The sequence below is a fragment of the Rhinolophus hipposideros genome, assembly GCF_964194185.1.
Source record: "Rhinolophus hipposideros genome assembly, chromosome: 9".
Lineage (NCBI taxonomy): Eukaryota > Metazoa > Chordata > Mammalia > Chiroptera > Rhinolophidae > Rhinolophus > Rhinolophus hipposideros.
The window spans coordinates 24020338-24046890 of NC_138055.1; the positions used below are offsets into that span (position 1 = coordinate 24020338).

The 26553-nt window shown below is 53.2% G+C and overlaps 2 protein-coding genes across 8 annotated transcripts; both read left to right on the plus strand.

Annotated features, from left to right (window-relative positions):
• Positions 1 to 968: 968 nt before the first annotated feature.
• GPR162 (G protein-coupled receptor 162) lies at positions 969 to 17951 on the plus strand. 6 transcript variants are annotated; one of them, XR_013994093.1, is made up of 20 exons: positions 969 to 1069; positions 2623 to 3920; positions 4922 to 5111; positions 5724 to 5875; positions 6169 to 6643; positions 8268 to 8785; positions 9711 to 9863; positions 10221 to 10422; positions 10506 to 10637; positions 11136 to 11272; positions 11978 to 12067; positions 12321 to 12373; positions 12505 to 12568; positions 12673 to 12797; positions 15256 to 15357; positions 15635 to 15785; positions 16025 to 16142; positions 16217 to 16292; positions 17097 to 17237; positions 17393 to 17951. XR_013994093.1 is itself a non-coding variant. In XM_081061100.1 (20 exons), exons 2-20 carry the CDS (start codon positions 3054 to 3056, stop codon positions 17558 to 17560), a joined length of 3918 nt encoding a protein of 1305 aa, XP_080917226.1. In that variant the 5' UTR covers positions 969 to 1069; positions 2623 to 3053; the 3' UTR covers positions 17561 to 17951. The 6 variants fall into 6 exon arrangements, 5 of the variants coding, with proteins under 5 accessions (XP_080917226.1, XP_080917228.1, XP_080917225.1 ...); XM_081061100.1 differs by having other exon boundaries at positions 12501 to 12568; XM_081061102.1 differs by having other exon boundaries at positions 8268 to 8521; positions 12501 to 12568.
• Positions 17952 to 18942: 991 nt separating this feature from the next.
• On the plus strand, positions 18943 to 25093 carry LOC308502811 (guanine nucleotide-binding protein G(I)/G(S)/G(T) subunit beta-3). 2 transcript variants are annotated; one of them, XM_081061133.1, is made up of 10 exons: positions 18943 to 19070; positions 19321 to 19407; positions 19669 to 19707; positions 20880 to 20986; positions 21065 to 21128; positions 21255 to 21417; positions 21521 to 21587; positions 21664 to 21865; positions 23406 to 23622; positions 24483 to 25093. In XM_081061133.1, exons 2-10 carry the CDS (start codon positions 19351 to 19353, stop codon positions 24587 to 24589), a joined length of 1023 nt encoding a protein of 340 aa, XP_080917259.1. In that variant the 5' UTR covers positions 18943 to 19070; positions 19321 to 19350; the 3' UTR covers positions 24590 to 25093. The 2 variants fall into 2 exon arrangements, with proteins under 2 accessions (XP_080917259.1, XP_080917260.1); XM_081061134.1 differs by lacking the exons at positions 18943 to 19070; positions 19321 to 19407 and having other exon boundaries at positions 19617 to 19707; positions 21646 to 21865.
• The last annotated feature ends 1460 nt before the right edge of the window (positions 25094 to 26553 follow it).

Consider the following 26553-nt stretch of genomic DNA (forward strand, 5'->3'; position numbering starts at 1 on the left):
AGAGAGAGAGAGAGAGAGATATGCATGGACTCTTCTCTGGGGACCCAGAACCTTCTGGTCTGTGGTGGCAGACCCAGAGGAGAGGTTGCCAGTCTTGCCCAGGAAGGAGATGAGGTTTCTCTGGGGAGGGAAAAGTTCTCTGGAAGCTGATTACTCACCTACCCATCCCCAAAGGGCCCTGTGCGGTCTGTGAGGCTAAGACTTTGTAGTCAGTCACACATGTGTGATACCCTGAGGGGGAGAGCTTGTAGGGGTGTGTGTGCTGCACACGTGTGTACGAGTGTGGTGGAGAGCAAGGACCATAAGAAACTAATGTGTGCATGAAACTTGTGTGTATCCCCCAAAGGAGCGTGTGTTTGTGTTCCAGGAGGAGGAAGCTGTGTGTGTGTGTGTGTGTGTGTGTGTGTGTGTGTGTGTGTCCCTGCATCCTTTTAGGCCCAGCTATTCGCACCCCACAAGCAGCCCAGCTTTAGTACCACTGCCCCATTACTCCCCACAGCCTCCAGCACAGGTCCCTCTGAGCTACACCCTAGACACAGCCCTCACACAGATACACACAGTGACACACTGTGACACATGCTTCCTCCTCCCGGAACTGCTAGCTCTTCAGTCCCCAACACCACCAGCTGCCTCTTGGAGCTTGTGTTCGTGTTGAAAACGGCATGGGGTGGGGGTGGGACACGAACCATTTCACCAATGAAGCGGATTCCCCTCCATCCTCCTCACCCCCTCCCTCTCGGCGTCTTCCTTGCCCCTCCTCCTGCAAGTCACCACCGTCCAGTTCCCCGCCCTACACTCGTCCCCCTTCCCCCGAAAAGCTTTGCTTCGGTCCCAGACCCGGGGCTCACGGGAAAGAGGACTCAGGGAGACAGGGTCTGGGGAAACCCTTGGGGGCAAACACTGAGTGCGTGGCGGGCTGAGCGTAGAGGCTGGGACCTAGGGGAGGGAGGGAGGCCCCTAGTGGGGGAGGGGGAGGGGAGGGAGGAGGAGCTGGAGCTGGCGGGCCGCGAGAGCCCCGCGAGCCGCGGCGGGAGTGCGGTCTCCAAGGCAGTGCTGGGCGCAGCCAGAGGTAAGCCGACCCTTGCCCGGTCCCATCCCCTCTTTCCCCCGGTTGCCTCCTCTCCCCTCCGACCGGCCCCTCCTCCCCAGCCACCTGCTGTTTCTGCGCTGGAGAATCTGGTGGGAGGCAGGAGGGAGGAGCCTCCTGACCTTACCCCTTCACCCCGAAGGGCGAGGGACCCCTGTCCGCCATGGACTCCCCCAGATCCCCACTCCCACCTTCCTCTGATCTTTCTCTGCCCTTCACCTCCTTCTCTCTGTCCTTCACTTCCTTCCTGCCTCCCTCCCTCTCTCCCCATCTCTTTCTTCCTGAGCCCACCACTGGGCCTGAGTAAGGGTGGGTGGGAAGGGGTCCGAGGCTGTTGGGGAGGGAAGTGGGGGAGGCTCTCCTGACCAATTCCCTCCACCTCCCTCTGGCTGGCCATTGCCATGGCAACTAGGGTGTACTGGGCTCCGGAGAGAAGACAAAGGTGGGGGGGTGGACTAGGACCTCTTGAGGAGGGCAAGGATCTGAGGTTCTTCCACAGGAAATAAAACCTCCCACTGCTGTGCCCCATTTTTACTCTCATTTACCCTAAAGCCATTATGCCCACCCTTACTGCCTCCACTCTCTTCAGAGTTGCACCTGATTTCCTCTTAGCCCCCTCCCCAGAGCTTACTGAAGCTCGGCTGTCATGAAATTCTGAACTATCCTCCCTCCCATCAGAGGGAAACTGAGGCTGGGGCAGAGGAAGAAATACTTGAGGTCTACCAGTGGGAGTCACTACCTTATTGAACATTGCGCTTTTCTTCTCAGCCTTGGTATTCCCTACTCCCTCCCCTCAATCCTCTTCCCTCCAAAGCCTCCTCTCCAGAGGTCTCTAGGCTTTACTTATTTTTGGATCCTATCACTTTGCCCCCTCTTTCTTTCTCTTCTGCTAAAACTCTCCTCTTTCCCTCTAGTTCCCCTTCTTTCCATTTCTGGATGCCTCTGGTGTCAACGGTTTCCCCACCTTCAGGCTCCTAGTACCCCCTCATCCCAGCCTCCTTTCTCCCATCTTCCCAGATCCCTAGTGAACTGGAGGGCAATCACGCAGGTATGGGGAAATGGGGCTGAGCACCAAGGCCATGGGACCAGGAGCCTGGAAGGTTGGGGAGAGTCTGTAACACCGTAGTCCAGTCTACTCTGAACCCTCAAGAAGAAGCAAGTCAGATGTCTGCCATCAGTAGCTCTGAAGAGAGATTCAGGGGCATGAAGATAGGGGTTGAATAGTACTGAGTAGGGTATATGAGAAGAAACTTGAGAATGCCAGAAGGAGGTAAAAGGGCTGAAAAGGGATGGGAGATGGGAGGTCAGAATACCTTCTTCCTGGAGGTCTGGAAAATAGAGTTCTTATCTGTGTGGGGTATATCTGTGTGGAGCAGCCATCTGATTTAAGGCAGAATATTCTGAATGACCCCATGATCCCTAGTAATCAGTCATTTCTGCAGTTCCAAGAGGTGGGGAGCACAAGAAGCCAGTTGTAGACCAGTGTAGGCCCTACCTTCACCCTCTCCATTCCACATCTCATCTCTCCCTTGCAGTTTGTCCAGGTGGCTGAGCCTTACTCCCCATCCTTTGGGCATCCAGAAGATCCCTGACTGGTCAAGAACCAGACGAAGAAGAGACCTGCAAGTCCTGGCATGGGGGCCAGAGCTCCTCAGCCAGCTTCATAGTTGGGAAAGCAGCCAGTTGGCCTCCCCTGTCAACTACAGGGATACTTCAGGAAGGGCCCCACCCAATATGGAGGCTGAGGACCACCTCTGCTAACTCCCAGTCTCCTCCCCTACCCTGTACACCTGACCTTAGCTGGGTCAGTCATGCAGTGCTGAGCAGTAGGGTGCGCCTAGGAGTGGCTGGCCTCACTACAGGGCAAGGACTGTGGGCAAGATGGAGGTGTGTGTGAGTGGGGCTCCTGGGTGAGACCTATCCCCCACCCCCAGGAGTTCAAAGGGGGTGGGGGGCTGAGGATAGGATGGCTCGGGGTGGCGCAGGGGCAGAGGAGGCCTCCCTGCGCTCAAACGCGTTGTCCTGGCTGGCCTGTGGGCTTCTGGCCCTGCTGGCCAATGCCTGGATCATCCTCAGCATCTCTGCCAAGCAGCAGAAGCACAAGCCACTGGAATTGCTGCTGTGCTTCCTGGCGGGCACACACATACTCATGGCGGCTGTGCCGCTCACCACCTTCGCTGTGGTACAGCTTCGGCGTCAGGCTTCCTCTGACTATGACTGGAATGAGAGCATCTGCAAGGTCTTTGTGTCCACCTACTACACACTGGCCCTGGCCACCTGCTTCACAGTTGCCTCACTCTCCTACCATCGCATGTGGATGGTGCGTTGGCCCGTCAACTACCGTCTCAGCAATGCCAAGAAGCAGGCACTGCATGCTGTCATGGGCATCTGGATGGTCAGCTTCATTCTCTCCACACTGCCCTCCATTGGCTGGCACAACAATGGCGAGCGCTACTATGCCCGAGGCTGCCAGTTCATAGTCTCCAAGATTGGCCTGGGCTTTGGTGTCTGCTTCAGCCTCCTGTTACTTGGGGGCATTGTCATGGGACTGGTCTGTGTGGCCATTACTTTCTACCAGACGCTGTGGGCCCGGCCCCGGAGAGCTCGGCAGTCCCGGAGAGCAGGGGGTGGGGGTGGGGTGAAGGGGAGTGGGCCAGGGGGTTTGGGTACCCGGCCAGCCTTTGAGGTGCCAGCCATTGTGGTGGAAGATGCCCGAGGGAAGCGCCGGTCCTCGCTGGATGGCTCCGAGTCAGCCAAGACATCCCTGCAGGTCACCAACTTGGTCAGCGCTATCGTCTTTCTCTATGACTCACTCACAGGGGTGCCCATCTTGGTGAGATTGGGGTCCTCCTCCTGTTCTTCCCAAACCAGGCCCCAGCACAATCATCTGACCTCCAACTCCATCAGCCATACAGCAGTTTCATCACCCATCTTCCTCTCCTCTATCCATCCCACTCTATTCGTGAGCCCCATCTCTATCATCCATCTTCTACCGTGTTTCCCCGAAAATAAGACCTAGCTGGACAATCAGCTCTAATACATCTTTTGGAGCCAAAATTAATATAAGACCCGGTCTTATATAATATAATTAATATAATATAATATACCAGGTCTTATATAATACAAGATCGTGTCTTTATAATATAATATAATACCGGGAATATAATATAATATATATATAATATGATATATATAATATAATAAATATAATATAATAAATATAATACCGGGTCTTATATTAATATTTGCTCCAAAAGACACATTAGAGCTGATTGTCCAGCTAGCTCTTATTTTCAGGGAAACAGTAGTTCCCATTACTCCCAGTTTCATCATGTTTTCCAGTTCCCACTACTTAACTCCATCACCCGTCTTTCAGTCCCCACTACCTATCCTCCAGCTCCATCATCTACTCTGAGGCTCCAATATTCAGCCCCCCAGACCTATCATTTAGCTGCCGAGCTCCACTCTTCATTCTCTAATTCCCTCTGGATACCACAGGATCTCCGAGCACTCCCAGAGAGCTAACTTCACCACCCCAGCTTTTTGCATCCCCATCTAGTCTATATTCCTAAGTTTCTCTTGTCTTCAGGTTTACTATATCACCTCTGCCCCTCTCCCTCTGGTACTCTCCCCTGACCTTCCTCTGAGCCAATATTTTCCCTTCTGTTCATCTGTCTTCTCTTCCAACTTTGCTTCTTTCATCATCCAATGTGATCCCAGCCTACCCTTCCAGACTTCTTGCCCACCACCTGCACTGTGATATGGGATCTGGGTTCAAGTGGGCCCCCTGGGCTCTGGGTACTGACCGGGAGCCATTCCTCGTCCTCTCACCAGGTGGTGAGCTTCTTCTCCCTTAAGTCGGACTCGGCTCCCCCGTGGATGGTGCTGGCTGTGCTGTGGTGCTCCATGGCACAGACGCTGCTGCTGCCCTCCTTCATCTGGTCCTGTGAGCGCTACCGTGCTGATGTGCGCACCGTGTGGGAGCAGTGCGTGGCTATCATGTCCGAGGAGGATGGTGACGACGGTCAGAAGGGGGACACAGCTTTTGCTTTCCTGGGCATCGGCTCCGTTTTCTGCCCCTTTCTACCAGCCCTTCTCTGTGTGGGGGACGGGCTGCCCGGGAGTGCTCCCTACTGGACAGAACCTGCGCTGCCTGTGGGCTAACTCCTGGCTTCCTTATCCCTAATCACACACCATGACGTGCACCCACCGCTTCCTTCTACACTGAGGTCTCCTTCCACCGGGTGACTGTTCCCCTCTGGAAGCCTACACTACCTGGTGCCCAGCACAACAGTCCAGCCTAACACAACCATAAAGGAAGGCTGTGGAACTAAGGGGAGGCTAACCTTTCTGAGAGAGACCTCAGCTATAGGGACAGCTCTTGGCTGGGTTGGGGTAGGAGTGGGGGTGGGGGGTGGAAAAGACTTTCAGTAAATGTGTCTGTGTATGACGCACTAGGGATTCAGCATTGGACACAACAGACACTAGCCACTCTCATTTTCCTTTTGGAGCTTACAGACTAGTGGGAACAGAAGGATTCTTCAGGGAACTTATAAAGGGGGCAGGAGTTTTTAAAGGGGGGTGGAGAGGGTGGGCGTTCCTTGCTTGTAACCACTCTGCCCCTTTTCTCTCCCAGATGGGGGCTGTGATGACTATGCAGATGGCCGAATGTGCAAAGTTCGATTTGATGCTAATGGAGCCACAGGACCAGGGGACCCCACCCAGGTGAAACTGCTGCCTGGAAGGCACATGCTCTTTCCCCCTCTTGAGAGGGTCCACTACTTACAGGTATGGGACTACCTCCTAGGGTATCCCCTCATTACTCTTCTCCAGTCTCTGTTAGCCATCCCAACACCGCATTCCCTAGCCCTGGCCTACAGAGCACGTAAGGGATACAGGAAAGAAAGGCATGGTAAGAGAGGCTCCTTTTCAGACTTCTGGGAACCAGGTTTGCCCATCAGAGGATGTTTTACAGAAGTTTAAGGGGGTCGAGCCATCTGGCAGGGTCCCCACTTTGGTCCCTGCCTCTACTCCTTTTGTCCCTGCAGCACCTCTGGGTCTACCTCTACTTCTCTCCCCAGGTCCCTCTGTCTCGGCGTCTGTCCCATGATGAGACCAACATCTTCTCTACTCCTCGAGCACCAACCTCCTTCCTGCATAAGTGGTCATCCTCTGATGATATCCGGGTCCTCCCTGCCCAAAGTCGGGCCCTGGGAGGTCCTCCTGAGTATCTGGGACAAAGACAAAGGCTGGAGGATGAGGAAGTTGATGAGGCTGAAGGTGGAGGGCTAGCCAGCCTTCGACAATTCCTGGAGGGTGGGATTCTGGGATCAGGTGGGGGGCCCCCACGGGGTCCTGGCTTCTTCCGGGAGGAAATCACCACCTTCATTGATGAGACACCTCTGCCTTCTCCAACTGCCTCACCAGGGCCCTCTCCTCGGAGGCTCAGGCCACTGGGCTTCTCGCCCCGCCGACTCTCCCTTGGATCCCCTGATAGCAGACCCATTGGACTTCCTTTGGGACTAAGTGCAGGGAGACGCTGCTCCCTGACAGGAGGTGAGGGGAGTACAAGAGCTTGGGGAGGGTCCTGGGGCCCAGGTAACCCCATCTTCCCCCAGCTGACCCTGTGAGCCCAAGTGGGACTACTGGACTTAGAGGAAGGGGCCTGGATGGGTAACACCTCATTCTGGCCCTGAGCCTAGGGCAGCTGCCTCCAGAATCTGGGGAGATCGGCGCTGGATCTGGGGCCCTGGGACCCTGGATCCCCTGCTGTCTCTTACCCAAGTGACCAGATGCCCTACTTACCTTCCATCACCCCTAGTAAAATGTATTAAAGTCTGAAGTATTACCATGGAAACCTCTGTGTCCAGTGTACTATAGTGGCAAAAGGGTATGATCAGAGTTTTGTGGGGGGTGGGGGGTGGCGGTGGAGTGGCTCATAGAGGACAAAATACAGCAGGGATAGTGAACAGAGGCACAGAAATGCCCACAGAGAAAGACAAAGTCAAACATGCAGACATACACAGAGAAGGGCTTATAACGGCCTCTTATGCTGGGGGGCATTGGGAGTCACTTGAGTTTGCTGGTTTGGGGTATGAAGGATCTTTGTTAGGATTTGTGGAGGTAGTTTTTTTTTTTTTTTAAAGATTTTATTGGGGAACGGGAACAGGACTTTATTGGGGAACAGTGTGTATTTCCAGGGCTTTTTCCAAGTCAAGTTGTCCTTTCAATCTTAGTTGTGGAGTGTGCAGCTCAGCTCCAGGTCCAGTTGCCATTATTAGTTGCAGGGGGGCACAGCCCACCATCCCTTGCAGGAGTTGACCCAGCAACCTTGTGGTTGAGAGAACACGTTCTAACCAGCTGAGCCATCCAACTGAGCCATCCGGGAGCTCAGCAGCCGCTCAGCTCAAGCAGCTCAGCAGTGTGCAATCTTAGTTGCAGGACGCAGAGCCCACCATGTGGAGGTAGTTTTATTCTGTCCCCCACACCACAGCTCTCCTCCTTCCCCCAAATCCGTGTTGGGCCCACTTTCTGGGCAGGAAAGGGTTTGGGCCTTATTTGGTGTCACCGGCCTGGAGTTTACCCTCCTCTATGATGCATTCTAAAGCTCTTTTGCCGAGAGAGAGAGAGAGAGAGAGAGAGAGAGAGAGAGAGAGGGAGGGAGGGAGGGAGGGAGGGAGGGAGGGAGGGAGGGAGGGAGGAGAGAGAGAGAGAGAGAGAGAGAGAGAGAGAGAGAGAGAGAGAGAGAGAGAGAGAAAGCATCCACAATCCTATTCCTGGTCCCAAGAGTGAAAGGGAACACAACCACAGTGGTGACTCCCAGGGGCTGGAGTCAAGGGTCCGCGGAGGCTCCTCACACTGTCCTCTAAAGCACCAGGCCCGCTCCAGTGCAGGCCTTTGCCCCCCTCAGTCCGCGGTCTGTTTCTTGCTCTGTTTCTTGTCCCACACTACAGCAGTTGTTTTACAGACTTCTTTCTCCACTTTCTGCCAGGCTCCCGACTTTTCTCTCATATTGGCCTCTCGTAGGGTTGGGTCTCGGCCCCATCAGCTCTCTTTGGCCCCGCTCATTCATTCCTTCTCCCTTCCTGTCCTTCCTCCTCTTCATCTCTCCTTCCTTTCTCCTCCCTCTCCCTGCCCCCTTTCCTCTCTCCCTCTCTGCTCCCTCATTTCCCTTCGGCAGCCGCCGGCGGTTCGGGCACAATGCTCCGGCTCCTGCACTTGCTGCTGCTCCTGCTGCTGTTGCCTCCCCCCGGCACTCCGGAGCCCCCTGGCCTGGCCGCGCTCTCCCCGGGAGCATACCCCCAGGCCCCCGACTTGCTCTACGCTGACGGACTGCGCGCCTACGCGGCGGGGGCCTGGGCGTCGGCGGTGGCGCTGCTGCGGGAGGCGCTGCGGAGCCAGGCTGAGCTGGGCCGCATGCGGCGGGACTGCGGGGTGCGTTGTACCGCGGAGCCGGGGGCCGCTCTCCCCGCCGCGCCCCTCGACGTTCCAGGGCCTGATTCCCGGCCCCGCCTGGCGCCCGGGGCCTGGGAGCCGCTGTTACTCCGCGCAGCGCTGCGCCGCGCGGAATGTTTGAGCCACTGCGCCGCGCGGAGGCTGGGCCCCGGGGGCGCGGCGCGGCTCCGCGTGGGGAGCGCGCTGCGGGACGCCTTCCGCGGCCGGGAGCCCTACAACTACCTGCAGAGGGCCTACTACCAGGTGCGCCAGCCGCCGGGGCCGATTGCGGGGTTTGCTCCGACCCACGTCGCTGTCCTACTTGCGCTCCCCAGGAGAGGGCGGGATGCCAGCGCCCGGGCTCGGGTAGGGCTGTGGAGGGGCGGTCAACGGACCTCTCCCTATGAGTAGGTCCTTCCAAAATTGCATCCAGTATCCACTGAAGTCGCAAAAGGACAGCCTAAGGGAGAGTTCGAGCAAAGTTGGAATGGGGCGGAGGTGGGTCGTGAAGCGGGGTGGAAGTAGATCGAAAATGGAGGGAAGGGGCCTGAAATCTTAGTCGGTCTTACTGTGACTTCCTTGGGATGAAGCGGAGGGGGTAGAGGTGAAGCCCACTGCTAGACGGGAAGTGTGGAGAAGGAGTTCAGTGAACCTTTGCTTGGGGCAGCACCGAGCTTAGGGAAGTTAAGAGCAGTGGGGTCAGGCGGAGAGCCGGGTGTCAGGGAGTGGGGTGGGAGGACAGTGGACACTGCGCAGCTACTAGGACGGTAGCTGTTGTCTACGTGGCTGTGTGTGTGCGGTGGGTGCTGGTCGCTCACCTAAGCTCAGGGTCCTAGAGACCTGCGGGTTTTGCTGGTCACTCAGGTCTCCCCCACATACCACCTCACTTAGTTATCACTTCCACCTTGTCTCTCAAACTGAGGCTCCTCTGCCCATATCCCACTGACTGCAAAGTCTTCAGACCCCCTTTCCTTAGCTGCCAGACTCCTGAGAGTCCCAATATAGTGGTGTCTAGGGGCTCTGGAGGTTGGGAGGTGGGCAGTTCAGACTGACAAGTCTTCCAGAAGGCCCTGGGGCAGTCCCAGGTGTGTGTCTCAGGTGGGGAGGCTGGGGAGGGGCAGAAGTCTGACAGAGGAAGTCAGTGCCATCACCTCAGGGCATTGACTTCCTCTTCTTTCCTGCTTCTCAGCTGAAGAAGTTGGACCTGGCAGCAGCTGCAGCTCACACCTTCTTTATAGCAAACCCCAAGCACCTGCAGATGCGGGAGGACATGGCTAAGTATAGACGGATGTCTGGGATTCGGCAGCAGAGCTTCCGGGACCTGGAGACACCCCCACACTGGGTGAGACCCTCAGCACGACCCCTGCCCCACCCCCAGCCATTCACTAGCAGGATACACAGGACTTCCTGGACTGTGGCCCTGTGTATCTTGGGCATCAGGAGATATGGTTACTGTCCTCAGTGACCCTGGATGGAGAGTCCTTCTCTGGGACTTAGTTTTCTTCCTGAGGAGCACTGAATTCCCATGCTCTACCATTCTGATTCTGAGGCCCGCTCCTGTCTTCCCCAAAGTGAAGTGGGACCTGGAGTCCATGCCCCAAATAAGGCTAACACCCTTCCTCCTCTTTTCATCTCCCAGTCTTGTTTGGCAACCCCTCCCCCAGGATCTCAGGTGACTGACCACTCTCCTCTCCAACAGGCAGCCTATGACTCGGGTCTGGAACTACTGGGGCGCCAGGAGGCAGGACTGGCACTGCCCAGGCTCGAGGAAGCCCTGAAGGAGAGCCTGGCCCAGATGGAGAGCTGCCGGGCTGGCTGTGAGGGGCCTGAGGAGCAGCAAAGAGACGAAGAGGAGGAGGAAGGAACTGGGAACCAGGGGGGCCTCTATGAGGCCATTGCAGGTAAGGAGCTGGGAGGTTGGCTGGTTCCTGGTGCCAGGGGGAGGAGCATGACAAGCTGAATGGCTCATGTGTGTCCTCTGCAGGGCACTGGATTCGGGTCCTGCAGTGCCGGCAGCGCTGTGTAGGAGACACAGCTACAAGGCCTGGACGCAGCTTCCCTGTCCCTGACTTCCTTCCCAGCCAGCTGAGGCGGCTGCATGAGGCCCATGCTCAGGGTCAGTTGGGGAAGGGTCAGATCTGGGGGGGGTGATGGGTTGGAAACATGGAAAGTGAAGTTTTGTTTCTAATGGTATCTTGAGCCCTGTCTCTCCATCCCTCCCATCTGTCTCCGGATCTATTGTTGGTTAGGGCTTCAAGGGGACCATCACTTCCAGAGGACTCTAACTTGCTTTCCTGTGGCATCATTGTGGAAAGCTCAGGAGATGGGTCACAGGGCTCCTCTGTCTTTGCTGCTTCTCACTTTCCTTTGTTTTCTCTCCTCTACCTCCTCTTTGAACTCTGCCCATTCAGCTCATGTATGTTTGAGGAAGCTGTAGAAAGAAACACTGGAGGAGCACGTTTGCCAGGAGGATGGGGTCTTTGGAGTTGGTTGCCATTGGGAGAAAACCTTTTCTGGCTCTGCCTCTGTCCTACCTGTCATCACTGCCTCTGCCCAGGGAACATGGCTGTTCTCGGTCTGTGTGCCCCATCCTACCCTATTGCTCTATCTCCAGTGGGGAATTTGTCCCAGGCTATGGAAAATGTCCTGAGTGTCCTGTTGTTCTACCCGGAGGATGAGGCAGCCAAAGAAGCTCTGAACCAGTACCAGGCCCAGCTGGGGGAGCCAAGACCTGGCATTGGGCCAAGAGAGGTAAACCCCCCCACACACTTAGCCTGTGAGGTAGCCCTAAATAAAAAAATATATCTGCAGTAACCTGGATCCTGCCCCCCATTCTGGCTTAAACACTCTACTGTGTTTCCCCAAAAATAAGACCTAGCTGGACAATGAACTCTAATGCATCTTTAGGAACAAAAATTAATATAAGATTTTTAAATTTAATATAATATATTAATATATTACTATAAAATAAGAGCAGGTCTATGATATGATATGATATGATATGATATGATATGATATATGATATGATAATACCGGGTCTTATATTAATTTTTGCTCCAAAAGACTCATTAGAGCTGATTGTCTGGCTAGGTTTTATTTTCGGGGGAACACGGTGGTCACCAGAGGCAACCCCAAGTCCAGTATTGACTTGTCTCCACCCCCTGCTCCCCACTTCAGACTGGACTTCTTAGTTCACGCACCAGTCTATCCCTGTTCCCTGAAACTCACCCCTACCTGCTTCTACCCTGTGCACACACTCCTCCTCCACTTTGAGCCCAGATTACTTGAAGCTGCTGAGGGAGGAAAGTTGAATGGAGAGGGAGGCGCAGTGAAGTGTTTCAGCGGCGTGTAGACTGTTCTCCAGAATCTGGGGCTACCCTGCTGTCCTTCAGCCTTTACTTCCCTGCCCCACTTAACTTCTCTTTGTCTTACCACCTGCTGTCCACCCCACCTCAGGACATCCGGCAATATGTCCTTCGATCCCTGGGGGAGAAGAGACAACTCTACTATGCCATGGAGCACCTGGGGACCAGCTTCAAGGATCCTGTGAGTAACTCCACTTCTTTCCATCCCACTTCTATGCATAAAGTGCTAAGAATAGCACCTGTCAAATAGTGCTCCGTGAGTTGTTTTTGTTTTGTTGTTGTTATATTATTACAGAGTTTGGTCCAGCTCCCAGGGGTTTTGCCACCTCTACCTTGCCCTGTGGAAATAGGAGAACCTTAATGTGGTAGTTTAGTCTAACGTCAGGGTTTAGGGCTGGACTTAGTGGGTGATGGTGCTTTTCTTGACTGTTCAGGATCCCTGGACCCCAACAGCTTTCATCCCGGAGAGGCTTAGAGAAAAGCTCAGGTAGGAGATGCCTGTGGTGGGAAGGGCCTGAGCTGGAAGGTGACAGACAGGGTCCTGGGAGGCTGGGCTGGGGAAGATGAATCTGGACTGGTCAGTGCATCCACTGAGCATTTCTCTCACCCCTGAGAGAGGATCAAGAGCAGCGGCCTTGGGACCAGGAGCCTCCACAGCCGAAGCCCTTGACTGACTGGAAGGGTAAGTTCCTGGGAGAGCAGGAGACAGGGCCTGATAGCTGGGGCTACTGCTGGGCCTTCATTTAGGGGCCCTCAATCCCCTCGGACTTGCCCCTTCCCCTGCAGATGTCCTCCTCCTGGAGGGAGTAACCCTGACCCAGGATGCGAGACAGCTGAATGGGTCTGAGCGAGCAGTGCTGGATGGTCTGCTCACCCCAGCTGAGTGTGGGGTGCTGCTGCAGCTAGCCAAGGTAAGAAGACCGATGAGTTAAGTGGCATAGTTGGCTAGTAAGGGACCCTTAGGCACAGCTGCCTGCTCCCTTGCTCTTGGCCTGGACTGCCCTCTCTGATTCTCCAGAGGGGACTTACCACTGCCTTACTGCTGTGGGCAAATTCCTTTTTCTCTCAACTTAGAGGGTGTGGGGTGGACATTCTTCACAAAGGAATTTTGCTAGAAATTTACAGGAAGGACAAAACAAAAAAAATCATAAAGACATAAAAAGAAGTGTGAGTATGCAGGTGAGGATTCTTTGGAGTTTCATTATTGGCTGGTGGATGGCTCAGCGGACACACAGGCTTCTTTTCCCATCCATTACGTCCCATCCTAGTTTGGGGTTGAATGATCCATATTCACCAGGTTGAGTCTGCCATTTTATGAAGCTTCAGTCCTCATTCTAGGCTAGTGTTCCTTGAACACACACTGTTTGAGTACCTGCTGTATACTCGAAGCGTCTAGATTTCAGGGAGAGGTAGATGAACACAGATCCTGCATTTGGGAACTCACTGTAGAAAGAAGGAATCAGATGTGGAGACACATTATTAGAGTGGGTAGTAAGTTTGATAAAAGAAGTATGTCCTCCTCCAAATAGAAGCTCCAAAATGCAAAGTCCTCGAAGTTTTGGGTGGGGGGTAGCATTTGAGGTCAATCTTAAGGATGAGTTAACCAGGCAGAGAAGGGGAGGAGAGGCAGGCTATGAGGATATTCTGGGAATTGTAGTGGAGCACAGGGGTTAAGAGCATGGGTCAGCCCTACCAATGACTACCTGTGTGACCTTGGGCAATGTTTTTTGACATCTCTGAGCCTAGTTTCCTCATCTATAAAATGGGCTAAATACAGTGGTTTTGTCATAGGGTCATTGTGAGGATTAAATGAATTAGAGCATAATTAGGTCTTAGAAGAGTATAGAAAGTGCTCAGTATTAGCTGTCACTATTATCATCAGGCTGTATGTTATCCAGAGGTGATATAGGACAGAGACCCAGAAGTAGAGGCACAGGAGAGATGGTGAAGGGCCTTCTGTACCCTACCAAGGAGTTTGGACTTTATTTGTAGATGGTGGACGGCTTATTGAAGGATTTAGGAGGGGTTGACTTTCGTGTTCCTGTAGAACCTCCAAGTGTAGAGTCTGGAGTCACCAGCATACTGTACAGCATACTGTACGACTGGTAGATCCCTCTAGTGGTAATGTGGAGAATACAATGAGAGAGGAAAGTAAGGGGGAGACCCTGGGGTGATGCAAAAGTGTCCTTATTTCAAGGAAGTGAAGAGAGGGGGACAGGTGAGAAATATTTAGAAAATCAAAGGTGGAGAAGTTAAGAACTAAATCTGTGTGGAAGATTATGAAAGAATTGCATCAAGGGTAACTCCCAAGTATCAGACCTTTATTAAACTCATTCTGGCCTCAGGACCTTTGCACGTGCTGTTTCTACTGGCTGGAACATTTTTTTCTCTCAGATATTTAAGTGGCTCTTTTATATCATTTGATTTCAACTCAGATTGTCACCTCGTCAATTAGCTGTCCTCTAGCCCTTGCCTGGGCGTTCTCAAGGTTGTAGCCCTGTTTTTATTTTTTTCATGACACTTATCTGAATTGATCTGGTTCGATGAACACTTCGATGGGCTCACGGTTTGTTTATGTATTATCTGAAAATATAAACCCCATCAAAGCAGGGACCTTTTCATGTTCACAGTTTTGTCCCTAGTGCCTAGAACAGTGCCTGGAACATAGTAGGTGCTCAGTACAAATTTATTGAATGAATTAATACAAGAATAGAAGTTTAGATGGCTTGGGTCACATGGTGGCCTCTCACAGATGAGGTTTATATATGGGGTAACTAAGTAGTGATACTTTAACTGAGTTTCAAAAAGCAGACAGAAGAATAGGTGTCAGGACAGGCACATCCAAATACCAGGAGAGCCCCGGGTGATAACGGTCGTGTAGGTGGTTGTGTTATTAGGACAATGCATCAAGGGTTCTCACATTCTCCAAGAGTGTGTCAAGTGGGAAGATGTCAGAGAGAGATACCTACCTCAGTTGGACCTGGCCTATCAAACTTCCTGCTGGGGTCCTGTTTCCAGAAGGACTCCTCTATTCTTGGCTCATCAGTGATGAATGATCAAGCCCTTCCTGCACCCCTTTTCCTGCTGTCCTTATACCCTCAGAGGTTCTTTCCCCACTGTAGAACATTCTCCAGAGTTCTGTACACAGGCCCCTCAGCAAGTGGGATTCCATATCTTTACCAGAGAGTGACAATATAGACATGAAGATAGTCATTCTCTGAGGAAGGGCAGTAGCTCATGAAAAGGAGCCACCAGAGAACTCTGTTCCAGGAAATGGGAGGGTTGGAGGGAAGGTCTTGTAACCCTGTGGGCAGTGAGGTGGGAGACAGCCCAGGGCCAAAGGCTACAGTCAACTCCCTCCCTATTTAGGATGCAGCTGAGGCTGGAGCCAGGTCTGGCTATCGGGGCCGCCGCTCCCCTCACACCCCCCACGAACACTTCGATGGGCTCACGGTGCTCAAGGCTGCACAGGTGAGAGAGGAGGCACCCATGGCCTGGTCTGATGAAGAAGAGGGCACGCAGGAGGCTGGATACCTGGGCTTGGGCTTCTGTGGAGGGGCTCTCCTAGGATTGAGAGTCCTTGAGTGCTCTGCCCAGGGTTGAGGAGGGGGTTGTTCTGAGACCTGAGGGCCTGGGATATTGTCATGGAGCCAGTTGGGACTGATGGACAGAACTGGCTGCTGAGAGACTCCAAACTCACCCTTCCATTGCCTCCCTCCTCTCTTGCCCTTCATTCCACTGCCTACAGTTGGCCCGGGCTGGGGCTGTGGGCGCTCAGGGCGCTAAGCTGCTTCTGGAGGTGAGCGAACGTGTGCGGACCTTGACTCAGGCCTACTTCTCCCCGGAAAGGCCCCTGCATCTCTCTTTCACCCACCTGGTGTGCCGAAGTGCCATCGAAGGTAGCCGTCAAGCCCCTACTGCTCCTCCCCAACCTCGGGCCCCTATGGGGTACTGCACACCCTCAGCATCCCCAAACTGTGTGGAGTCATCCTCACTCCTGAGAGACTCTGACTCCCTTTCCCAGGTGGAGGCCTGGCCTCTCTGCCCAGCTGTGACTCCCGAGCTGCAGCGTGGGTGTGGATGGTGGTGGGTGGGCATGGGGGCACAGAGGCATTCACCAGGACGCTTTGCTTCCTAGGGGAGCAAGAGCAGCGCATGGACCTGAGTCATCCAGTGCATGCCGACAATTGCATCCTGGACCCTGACACCGGAGAGTGCTGGCGGGAGCCCCCAGCCTATACCTATCGAGATTATAGGTGGGCAGCCCCTCCAGAGGTCAGGTAGGTGGGCCTGGGTTGGGATCTTACTGCCTCCTGTCTTCTTCTCCCAGTGGACTCCTCTACCTCAACGATGACTTCCAGGGTGGAGACTTGTTCTTCACAGAGCCCAACGCCCTTACTGTCAGGGTAAGTGGGGGGTGGGGTGGGGTAGGGGTTGGGACAAGGAGTCCAGCTGTAGGCTCAGGATTCAAAACAGAAGGTTCCCAGAGGCAAATGCAGGGAAATGGCTGGGGCCACCTTAACCCTTTCCTTTCCTGGCCTCCCCAGCCCTCTCCATCGCTTGTTCAGGGGCTCTCCTAGCAGAGGTTGACTAGGAGATCTCAAAGTGGCCCCTCCAGACCCTGCCTTCAGTGTTTGCCTCATCTCCTAAAAAAGGGTGGGTGAGCACAGGACCCAAAGTCCCTATTCCAGGTAGAAATTAGGGGTTAGAATTGGGTAGGAGGAGAGGAGCAGTGATTTCTCATTGTCTATTGCTCTGTCTTAACCAACTCCTCCTTCTCTGCTTATCACCATCAGCTACCTATAACCCAAGCCCTACTTGGGGTAGAAAACTGTGCCCAAGATCCTTATCCCCAGTATCGAGAGTCTGGTCCTGAGCTCATTTCCTTAGATTGCTTTACACCCAGTTCAAAGGATAGACAGGAAAAGTCAAGGCATGGGGTTGGGGTGGGGAGTGGAACCAACAGAAAACCCTTGATGGAGGCACCTTCTCCCTTTGGCTCTAAATCTTCTGTCTTCAGTCTGGCATTTGTGTTTCCCAAATGGAGGCCAATTTCCTATTTCCCCCAAGATGGTCCCTGAATTAAGGAGTGGGAAATGATGGACAAGAGAGCTGACCTTTCAGTGCCCCCTGCCCCATCCTGTTCTGACAGTCAGGGCCAAGTTCTCTGAGGGTCTGTCCTTAGAGCTGAACCTGCCCTCATCCCTTAGGCTCAGGTTCGTCCTCGCTGCGGGCGCCTTGTGGCCTTCAGCTCTGGTGGGGAGAATCCCCATGGTGTGTGGGCCGTGACGCGGGGCCGGCGCTGTGCCCTGGCATTGTGGCACACATGGGCATCTGAGCACAAGGAGCAGGTGAGGAGGAGCAGGAATAGGAAGTGATGTCTCTCCTAGTGTGTGAAGCGTGGGCAGGCTGATGGGTGAGGGGCAGGAGCTGAGATGACTCAGGGAGGGTCCTTGGGGCAGGGTGGATGCAGGGTATTGGGCCAGACCGACCTCCCACCTCCCAGGAGTGGACAGAAGCCAAAGAGCTGCTGCAGGAGCCAGAGGAAAAGGAGGACGAGGAAGAGGAGAAAGAAATGCCCAGCAGAGACCCTTCCCCAGAGCCTCCCAGCCACAGACTTCAGCGGGTCCAGGACAAATCTGAGAAACCGCCTCGGGTCCGAGAGGAGCTGTGAGGGGCTAGCCAGCTCCTTGGGGATGTGGCCACTTGACTTATAAAGGGCTGCCTTGATGCCAGGGCCCACAAGAAGCTCCCATGTGACAGAAGCAGAACAGTGAGCTCTCTGTCCCTGTATCCCTACTATTTTGGGGATCACAAGGGCCATCCAAACCTGGTCTCAGAGGACACTGCACAGACCAGCCTAGAGCTCACCAGGTCTGGGGAGCCAGGCTTGGCCCCAGCTGATGGACCTCTGGCCCTAGGACTGACAGAAGACATGATGCCTCCCTGGAAAGAAATGGCAGGGGGTAGGATCTGACTGCTTCAAATGAGGAGGATGAGGGAAGAATAATAACCCCACTGCCTTCTCCCAGCCTGTCAATAAAGGATGAGAAGATCCCTCAGCCAGGGCCTGTCAAGTGTGTCCGTTTCTGTGGCGGTTGGAGGTGGGAGTGGCTATGGCTGGCCTGGGAGGAGACAGGTGTCTTCTGGCCTCCCAGAGGCAGGGCCACTGGAGCCTGTGATTTGTCAGGGAAATCTCAGCCACCTGCTCCCCTCATGCAAATGAACCCAAACCCCTGACAGCTGCTCCTTGGGCCTCCAACTCTAAGCCCTATCTTCCCTCTGAGCTTGGCCAAGACTTAGGGCAGCCTGAGCCTTCTGATTCCTGCCTTCACAGCTCCAGCAGGACTCCGTGAGTCATGGGGGCAAGAAGTGGGCCAAAGCCCAAATGGGAGCGGGAGATTGGGTTGCCCGCCACTTACAGTGCTTTCTCCATCCAGGGTAGGGGCAGGCCCGTACCTCCCCTCCCTCCGTTCCCCCCTCTCCCAGGATCAGACCCGGGGGCAGCTGGTTGGGGTTTGTTGGGAAGAAGGATTATCCAGATCAGTCTCTTCTAATCTCCCTGTATTCACCAGAACCCTCTTCCCCCACCATCCTGAGCTAAGGGACAGTTTTGGGTATTGACTATGGGCCGTCTCTCACCCTCCTATTCTGGCTATTGGACCGGTTGCTAGGTAAGCCCTGACCGCCAAGATCATCGCCATTGGTGGGGGCCGGGGCCTGAGGGGGTGCTGCAGCTATAGTGGCTATGGCTCCCAAACCCCAACCCTTAATCCTCACAGCTTTGTTCTAATCCCATGGGGCCTGAGGCTCTTCTCTGCCTGCAGAGAGACCTAGCAGGGAAGCACCCCTTCTACCCCTCCTTCTCCTAGGGCTTGTTGGGGGCTGCTTCTCTATAGCCCCACACTCCTGCTCCTTCCCCTCCCCCAGGCTGGGCCCAAGTCTCTGGAAGCCACACACCTCTCTCCCTGTCCCCTTCCCCCTCCCCTGCCAGCTGATTTCATTGGTCCTACCCTTCCCTGTCAGTGCCCTCTCCCCCGCCCTCCCCAGAGTGGGGCCAGGCCAGGCCAGCTCCTCTGGCAGCAGAGCCGGGGCAGGTGACAGGCTGGCCTCGCAGCTGAGGGAGTGAGGAGACGCCTGGGAATCAGAGCTGGAAACCTGTGAGAGGTCCAGTCAAAGTCCAAGTAAGAGGGAGCTGGCCTGGTTCCGTGTTCTGGGGTTGGGGTCTGCAGGGAGGGCTCGGGCAGCGCTGGGGCTGGCTGCACAGGACACCAAACTTGGAGGGGCTAGTGGGGGGGGCGGTGCAGTCCACCTAGTCATTTCCCTGTTGCTTGGAGTGAGCTCCAGCCCTCATGGCAAGTGTGATGCGGGGTGTGAAGGACAGAAGCATGGCCTGCTGGGGAGCCCCCTACATCTATCTCATGTTCCTGGCAGGAGCTGGAACTACCCCTCAACCTGTCAGCCATGGGGGAGATGGAGCAGCTGCGGCAGGAAGCGGAGCAGCTCAAGAAGCAGATTGCAGTAACCCCAGAACCTTTCCTCTGGGGACCCCAGAAAACTTGGAACTGGGGACATGAGGAAGTGTGGCCTGGGGGGAAGGAGGCTGGGTTTGCTCTTGAGTGACACCTTAGAGACCCCTGACCTGGAAGTGACCAGAGACTTTCTGAAATTGGATCTCATATTTGAGATGTCCCCAAATTGCACAGCCCCAAGCCCACCTGCCTCAGAGGCCCATGAACCCGCCACCTTCCTTCCCTATCCTGATGTCTGCTTTTCCCCCAGGATGCCAGGAAAGCCTGTGCTGACATTACTCTGGCAGAGGTGAGACTCCTGTGCCCCGAGGCAGGGTCTGAGGGGAGAGGAGGGGAGGGGAGCTCCCTGACCAGCCCAAGCTTTAGTACAGCATGTCCTTAGAATGAGGAATGGCATTATTTCAACAAACAGTGAGACCTTTTCTGGACCAGGCACCATATTGGAGGCACCATACTGGCAGTTAAGGACAAGATGCTGTCTTTATCCTTGTCTGTAAAACAAGAGTGATTACACCCTCTCACCTCGCAGGGTGTAAATCACTAAGCCCTAGAGACCCTACAGTTACTACTTGTCTAATGCTGTACTTCATTAATTCTGAGATGCACATTTTTTCATATTTTGACATTTCTGAAATCAAGATGCATCAAACACTAGATGATGTCTTACAATGAAAATTGGCAGCATTTTTCTTAGTGATACATAGAAGAATGGTGCTTCTTAGTGTTGGTGGCATCTTAGATGGCATTAAATATCTAGTAATAAGAGTAAGCATTTCCTAACACCATGAGCTAGACATTGGGGCTAAGTTGCTTAAATACATAATTCCATTTAATTTTAATGACAACCCTATAAGGTAGGTGCTATAAACATTTGATAGATGAGAAAATAGGCTCAGAGAATAATTTGTAACTTGTCCAATATAACAAAGCAGGGAAATGGCAAGTGAAGTCTATTGGTCCTGGAGCCTCAGCCTAAGTCTAGAAGCTGGATAGAGTTTAAGGCACATAGGATCACAAATTTCAGGACTTCAAGGTCATGGTGATACCTTAGGTACCAAGTTAAAGAATTGGCCATGCGGCAGAGAGTAAATTGCAGGCTCCTAGGGTGTTGGAATGATTGAATGAATCTCTTCCCAAGTTCGTGTTCGCTGACTACGTTGGCATCTTGAAATTGGTTATGGTGGGAGAATTACAGCATAGAAATCACCCTCCCTCCTCTCTCCATTCTCCCTCATTCCCCATTGGAGAGGTGGTTGTTAAACACTTAACAACGTGCCACTGGCCATGCATGTGGCTGTCTCCCACATCAACCTAAGCCACTCCAGGGCAGGGACTTATTTCTCTAAGGCTGGGGCCTTTCAGCCTGGCATGGAACTGAAACTTGTACAGATTGGTGGCTGGGACACTGACCTCTGGGCATGTACCATGCTCACCTGATTTCTAATGCCCCCTTTTTGGCAGCTGGTATCTGGCCTAGAGGTCGTGGGACGAGTCCAGATGCGGACGCGGCGGACATTAAGGGGACACCTGGCCAAGATCTATGCCATGCACTGGGCCACTGATTCCAAGTGAGGCTTGAGAGGTGCCCGGAGGGGAGGGGCAGCAGGAAGGAGAGGCTTGGGTGACATGGGGTGTCCTCTTCCTAGGCTGCTGGTAAGTGCCTCGCAAGATGGGAAGCTGATTGTGTGGGACACCTACTCCACCAATAAGGTACCAGCCCTGCCTCCATCCCCCCATCATCCCGTCCTTCCTTGGGGGCTTTATGCCTGTCCACCTGCCCTCCCCACTTGGGAGCTCAGCCCAGGTCCTTCCTCTGCCCACCCTGCCCTCCTGCAGGTGCATGCCATCCCGCTGCGCTCCTCCTGGGTTATGACCTGTGCCTATGCCCCGTCAGGGAACTTTGTGGCATGTGGGGGGCTGGACAACATGTGTTCCATCTACAGCCTCAAATCCCGTGAGGGCAATGTCAAGGTCAGCAGGGAGCTCTCTGCTCACACAGGTGAGAAACCCTTTCTTCCAATTCTGTTCCGAGGGGCCCTGGGAAGCCCCTGGCCTGGTCGGTTGTGCCTCGGCAATGAGGGCACTGTCCTAACCACCCCCAGGTTATCTCTCCTGCTGCCGCTTCCTAGACGACAACAACATTGTGACCAGCTCAGGGGACACCACGTGGTGAGTGCTGGGTGCTGGGCTCCAGAGGCAGTTCTGTCCTGGCCTTTCTGTGTGACAGCCTCTCCTCATCCGGCAGTGCTCTGTGGGATATTGAGACCGGGCAGCAGAAGACTGTGTTTGTGGGACACACGGGGGACTGCATGAGCCTGGCTGTGTCTCCTGACTTCAAATTCTTCATTTCGGGGGCCTGTGATGCCAGCGCCAAGCTCTGGGATGTGCGGGAGGGGACCTGCAGGCAGACTTTCACTGGCCATGAGTCGGACATCAATGCTATCTGTGTGAGTCCCCTCTGTGTTCTAACTCCCAGGACCATCTCACCCCACCCTCCAACACACACATCCTTTACCTCTCCCAGAGCTCTCCACCCATTTCTTCTTAACTTTCCACTTTGAAATAATTTCACCTAACAGAAAAGTTGTTAGAGTAACGAAAAGATTCCCATCTACCCTTTACCCATTCACTATTAACGTTTTATCACATTTGCTTTATCATTCTTTCTCTGTAGAGGGAGGGATGGAGGGATGGCTAGATGTATGGAGGGATGGCTAAACACATACACTTCGATGTAGATATACATTTTGTTGATATTTTTTTCCTTGGGTCTTTTGAGAGTAAATTGCAGACATCATGACACTTTACCCCTTAAATACTTAAGTGTATATTTCCTAAAAATAAGGCTATTCTCTTACATAGCTACAGTGTAATTTTTTTTAAAGATCTCAATGTTTTCTGTTTTTTTTTTTTTTTAAATATTTTTATTGGGGAATATTGGGGAACAGTGTGTTTTTCCAGGGCCCATCAACTCCAAGTAGTGGTCCTTCAATCTAGTTGTAGAGGGCACAGTTCAGCTCTAAGTCCAGTCACCATTTTCAATTTTAGTTGCAGGGGGCACAGCCCACCATCCCATGCAGAAATTAAACTGGCAACCTTGTTGAGAGCTTGCACTCTAACCAAATGAGTCATCGGCCACCCGGCCACCCCTCCGGCAGCTCAGCAGCAGCTTGTTATCTTCAATCTAGTTGTGGAGGGTGCAGCTCACTGGCCCATGTGGGAATCGAACCGGCAATCCTGGTGTTCAGAGCTCGCGCTGTAACCAACTGAGCCATCTGGCTGCCCCTACAGTGTAATTCTTAAAACCAGGAAATTTAATATTGACACAGTACTATAGTCTACAGTTTATATTCACATCTCACCAACTATCTCAAAAGTGTCCTTAATAGCAGTGTGTTTTGTGTGGTTTTTTTTTCTGCCAGGAACATGTATTGCATTTTTTGGCCACATCTTGATTTCCTTTAAACTGGAACTGTTTTCCTACCATTCTTTGTCTTTTATGACATTGACATTTTTGAAGAGTACAAACCAATTTTCTGTCGACTTTGTATTTGAGTTGATCTGACATTTCCTCGTGATGAGATTCAGGTTATGCATTTGTACGTGGCCCTGCTCCTACACACTCTGATCCAGCCGACTGTAGTTGGAAGAGTCTGGGACAACCTCCGCCTTTCTGGCCACGTGACTCTGAGCAAGCTGTCTGCCCTCCCTCAGCCTTGTGGGAATAATGTATGCCGGTAACACTGTCATGAGGAGCAAGCGAAGGGTATAGGGGAGCCACCGGTGTGCAGCTGATGCATGATAAATGTCAGCCCTGCAGAGTGATGCTGCAGCCATTTCCCACTGCAGGCCAGGGAAGGGTCAGGCAGGGAGGGCTCAGCAAAACTGCCTGCCCTGGCGCTACCAGGGCAAGAGCCAGGCAGAAGGCAGGTGAGGCAGCAGCTGCCCAGGTCTGAGTCCTGACCCTCTTGCCACCTGTGCCCTCAGTTCTTCCCCAATGGAGAGGCCATCTGCACTGGCTCGGACGATGCGTCCTGCCGTCTGTTTGACCTGCGGGCAGACCAGGAGCTGACTGCCTACTCCCACGACAGCATCATCTGTGGCATCACGTCTGTGGCCTTCTCTCTCAGCGGCCGCCTGCTCTTCGCAGGCTATGATGACTTCAACTGCAATGTCTGGGACTCCATGAAGGGCGAGCGTGTGGGTAAGGGCCAGCACCCCTCTACTGTCACCTCAACTGAAAGGACCCTCCGGCCAGCTCCCCTTGTGGGGATCCTCTTATTGCCGTTCCCTAATTACTAGATACCTCTGAGCTCTACCCCTAGAATCCAGTCCCTCTTGGTTCTCAGTGTAGGACCATCTTCTCTCAAAGAAAAGTTGCTCTAAGGTGTACTTCTCTCCCACCCGATGCCAAAGGAGCTCCCGCAGGTTATCTCCAGATCTGAGGACCTTGAATGTTCAGTCAGGTCTGGCTTTCAGGGGCATCTGCTGAAGGAAAGGGCAGGCTCATGGAACTAGGCAATGAATAGAATCAACATGCAGAATTACCTGAGGCCCTGACCCCAGCCTAGGGGCTTATCTAGGACCAGCCTGGTGTGAAGTTGAATCAGATAGTGTGGCCTCTTCTCTTGGGAGAGGCCAGGTGCTGAATGAAGTTAACACAGGCTAGAGTCAGGATCCAAATTCTAATTTTGTGGCTTCCTTTCTGAGTGCCCTTGCGCAAGTCACTTCTTTTTGGGCTCAGTCTCTTCATTTGGAAGCAAAGGAACAACGTGACGGGGTTACCATCCCCATTTTCCAGCACTCATCAAGGTGCTCCCTGCTGTTCTCATAGCACACGGACATTTCCAACCTTTCCCTCCCTCCCCACTTCATGTTGTTGACAGAGAGATTGGCCTCAAGAGAACACCATTGCTTAGGGCTAATCCTCTTTTAGTCTTCCAGTCTCCACCAGGGGCTGCAGAGTCAAGCCCTGCTACCTTACCTAGGATTCCTGTGTGTGCACACACGCTTCCTGCCAAATCAGCACAAGGAGACAGGCTGACTCCTCTCCCTTTTCCTCAGGCATCCTCTCTGGCCATGACAACAGGGTCAGCTGCCTGGGGGTCACAGCTGATGGGATGGCGGTGGCCACTGGTTCCTGGGACAGCTTCCTCAAAATCTGGAACTGAGGAGGCTGGAGGCCATGAAGACACTCAGCTGCCTCCTCCCATGCCCAATTTCTTTAAAATTCCTTTAAAGGCTTTCTCCTCTACACCCTAGCTCCTCTGCCATTCCCAGTAAGCTTTCTCCTTTGAGGACAGTGGGGAACATGGGGGTTGTGCCTTTGGGAGGCAGCATCAGGGACATAGGGGCAGAGAATGGCCCCATCTCCTCCCATTGCCTCCCCTCTCCATAGTCCTAACAGCTTCTCCCATAAAGAGAAGGACAGCTGACCCCTCCCAGCCCTTGGCAGGCCCAGTAGTCTTCCAGTATAAGGCCCTAGGCCCTAGGATTCCTCCCTTAGAACTACTACCTTTGTCCAGACTTGGGGTGGCCCAGGGTATAGCCCCGTGACTATGGCTCTGGCACCACCAAAGTCCTGGCCCCCTTCTCCTTCATGCTTTCTCCTTTTTCTACCTTCTTTTTCTCTCCTAAAGCACCTGCAATAAAATAAATATCCCTGGTATATCTGTGATGTTTGGCTTCCATCCTACTTCTGTTCCAAAAGGATTCATTTCCCACTTTAGTAATAAAGTATTATAGGCGCAGTGATAAAGGTTGGGTACCAGACAGCTTGTGGGCAGAAAGTAGAGTGGAGGCAGAAGCCCAAGCCTTGTGGAGAAGACCTGAGCTGGGTCAGGAGAGAAGGTATCCACCACGTGGCTGGGAGCATGTGCACAGCAGTTCACTACAGCCTGCCTATGGTGCGTATGTGTGTGTTTGTACAAGAGGGTCATGTTGAAAAGGAATCAGATTATAAAAGGCCTTGAATACCAGGCTGCAGTCTAGAATTGATCCTAAGGGCAATGGGAACCATTAAAAAGTTTGAGCAGAGTAGTAATTTGATCAGCTATGCTTCTCAGAAAGACGGCCCTAGCAGTAGTGTAGGTTGATGAAATGGAGGGAGGGGAGACAGAAGGGAATGGAAGGAAACAGGTAGGAGGCAGGTGGCAAGACTTATAAGAGCAATAGGACAAAGGGGAGGGATGAGGAAGAGATTAAAGATAAAGAATCACTAGGATTTAGTGACCAAGTGCATAGGTATGGAATATTAAGAGGGAAGGATTCAAAATGATGGCCAAGGTTTGGGTTTGGGCAACTGGGTGGATAATGCTGTTATTCACAGGGATAAAGAAAAGGGGATGAGAAATAAACTTTTGGGGGGAGATCACAAATTCAACTTTAGACAAACTGACGTTGAAGTGCCTGTGGGGCAGCTGGATAAAAGTCAGCATTAGATAGAGAGACCTGGAAGTTACCAGAATATAGGTAGTTAGTAGCTAATCCCCAGAAGTGAACACCTAGGAAGAGTGAGAGGAAAGAGCCAAGGACAGAGCCCTGGGGAACACCAGAATTTAAGGAAGATGCATATAAGAGGTTTGGAGGTAGTAGTACGGGGCACTCAGGCCAGGGCACATAAGCTCCCCAGGCTGCCTTTTATATACGGAGGACCTAGTACAAGCTTTAGGTATAACACTTAACATCATTTAAAACTACTTCCTTTAATATACAAAAAACACATAAGACAAAAGGAAAGCCCAAGAAAGCTCTCAGTTCCAGAATTGGTAGTTTAGGGTGGAGTCAAAGAAAATGCACCTTTCCAGTCTCCCAGGGAAAGAAGGGGTGAGAGGACGCGGACTATCACTAGATCCCTGGTGAGCTCAGCGCTGGGGCCGCGCACAGCCTAGTTCTCTACCAAGGCAAAGTGCTGGTTTTCCTTGTCATGGTCCTGGCCTTGTTCCCATGCTCGTCCTCCAGTTCTCAGAAGTCGTCCAGTTCCCAGGATGGCCCCATCCTTTAGTTCCCTAACATTTTCACTCAGGGGAGAAGGTCGCTTACCCTGCAAAAGGCAGAGTGGAAGTTGGAGGGGGAGAGGTTGTTCAGGAGATGGAAGATCAGCTAAAAGGGCATCCCACGCTCTACATCAGATTTC

Bases quoted from the DNA above. Each gene is read 5' to 3' on its own strand.
- GPR162 (XM_081061099.1), top strand. From the start codon at position 3,054: ATGGCTCGGGGTGGCGCAGGGGCAGAGGAGGCCTCCCTGCGCTCAAAC. The intron at 11,273-11,977 runs GTAAACCCCCCC...ACCCCACCTCAG, and splicing joins CTGGCATTGGGCCAAGAGAG to GACATCCGGCAATATGTCCT. The intron at 12,068-12,320 runs GTGAGTAACTCC...TTGACTGTTCAG, and splicing joins GGACCAGCTTCAAGGATCCT to GATCCCTGGACCCCAACAGC.
- LOC308502811 (XM_081061133.1), top strand. From the start codon at position 19,351: ATGGGGGAGATGGAGCAGCTGCGGCAGGAAGCGGAGCAGCTCAAGAAG. The intron at 20,987-21,064 runs GTGAGGCTTGAG...TCCTCTTCCTAG, and splicing joins CACTGGGCCACTGATTCCAA to GCTGCTGGTAAGTGCCTCGC. The intron at 21,129-21,254 runs GTACCAGCCCTG...GCCCTCCTGCAG, and splicing joins ACACCTACTCCACCAATAAG to GTGCATGCCATCCCGCTGCG.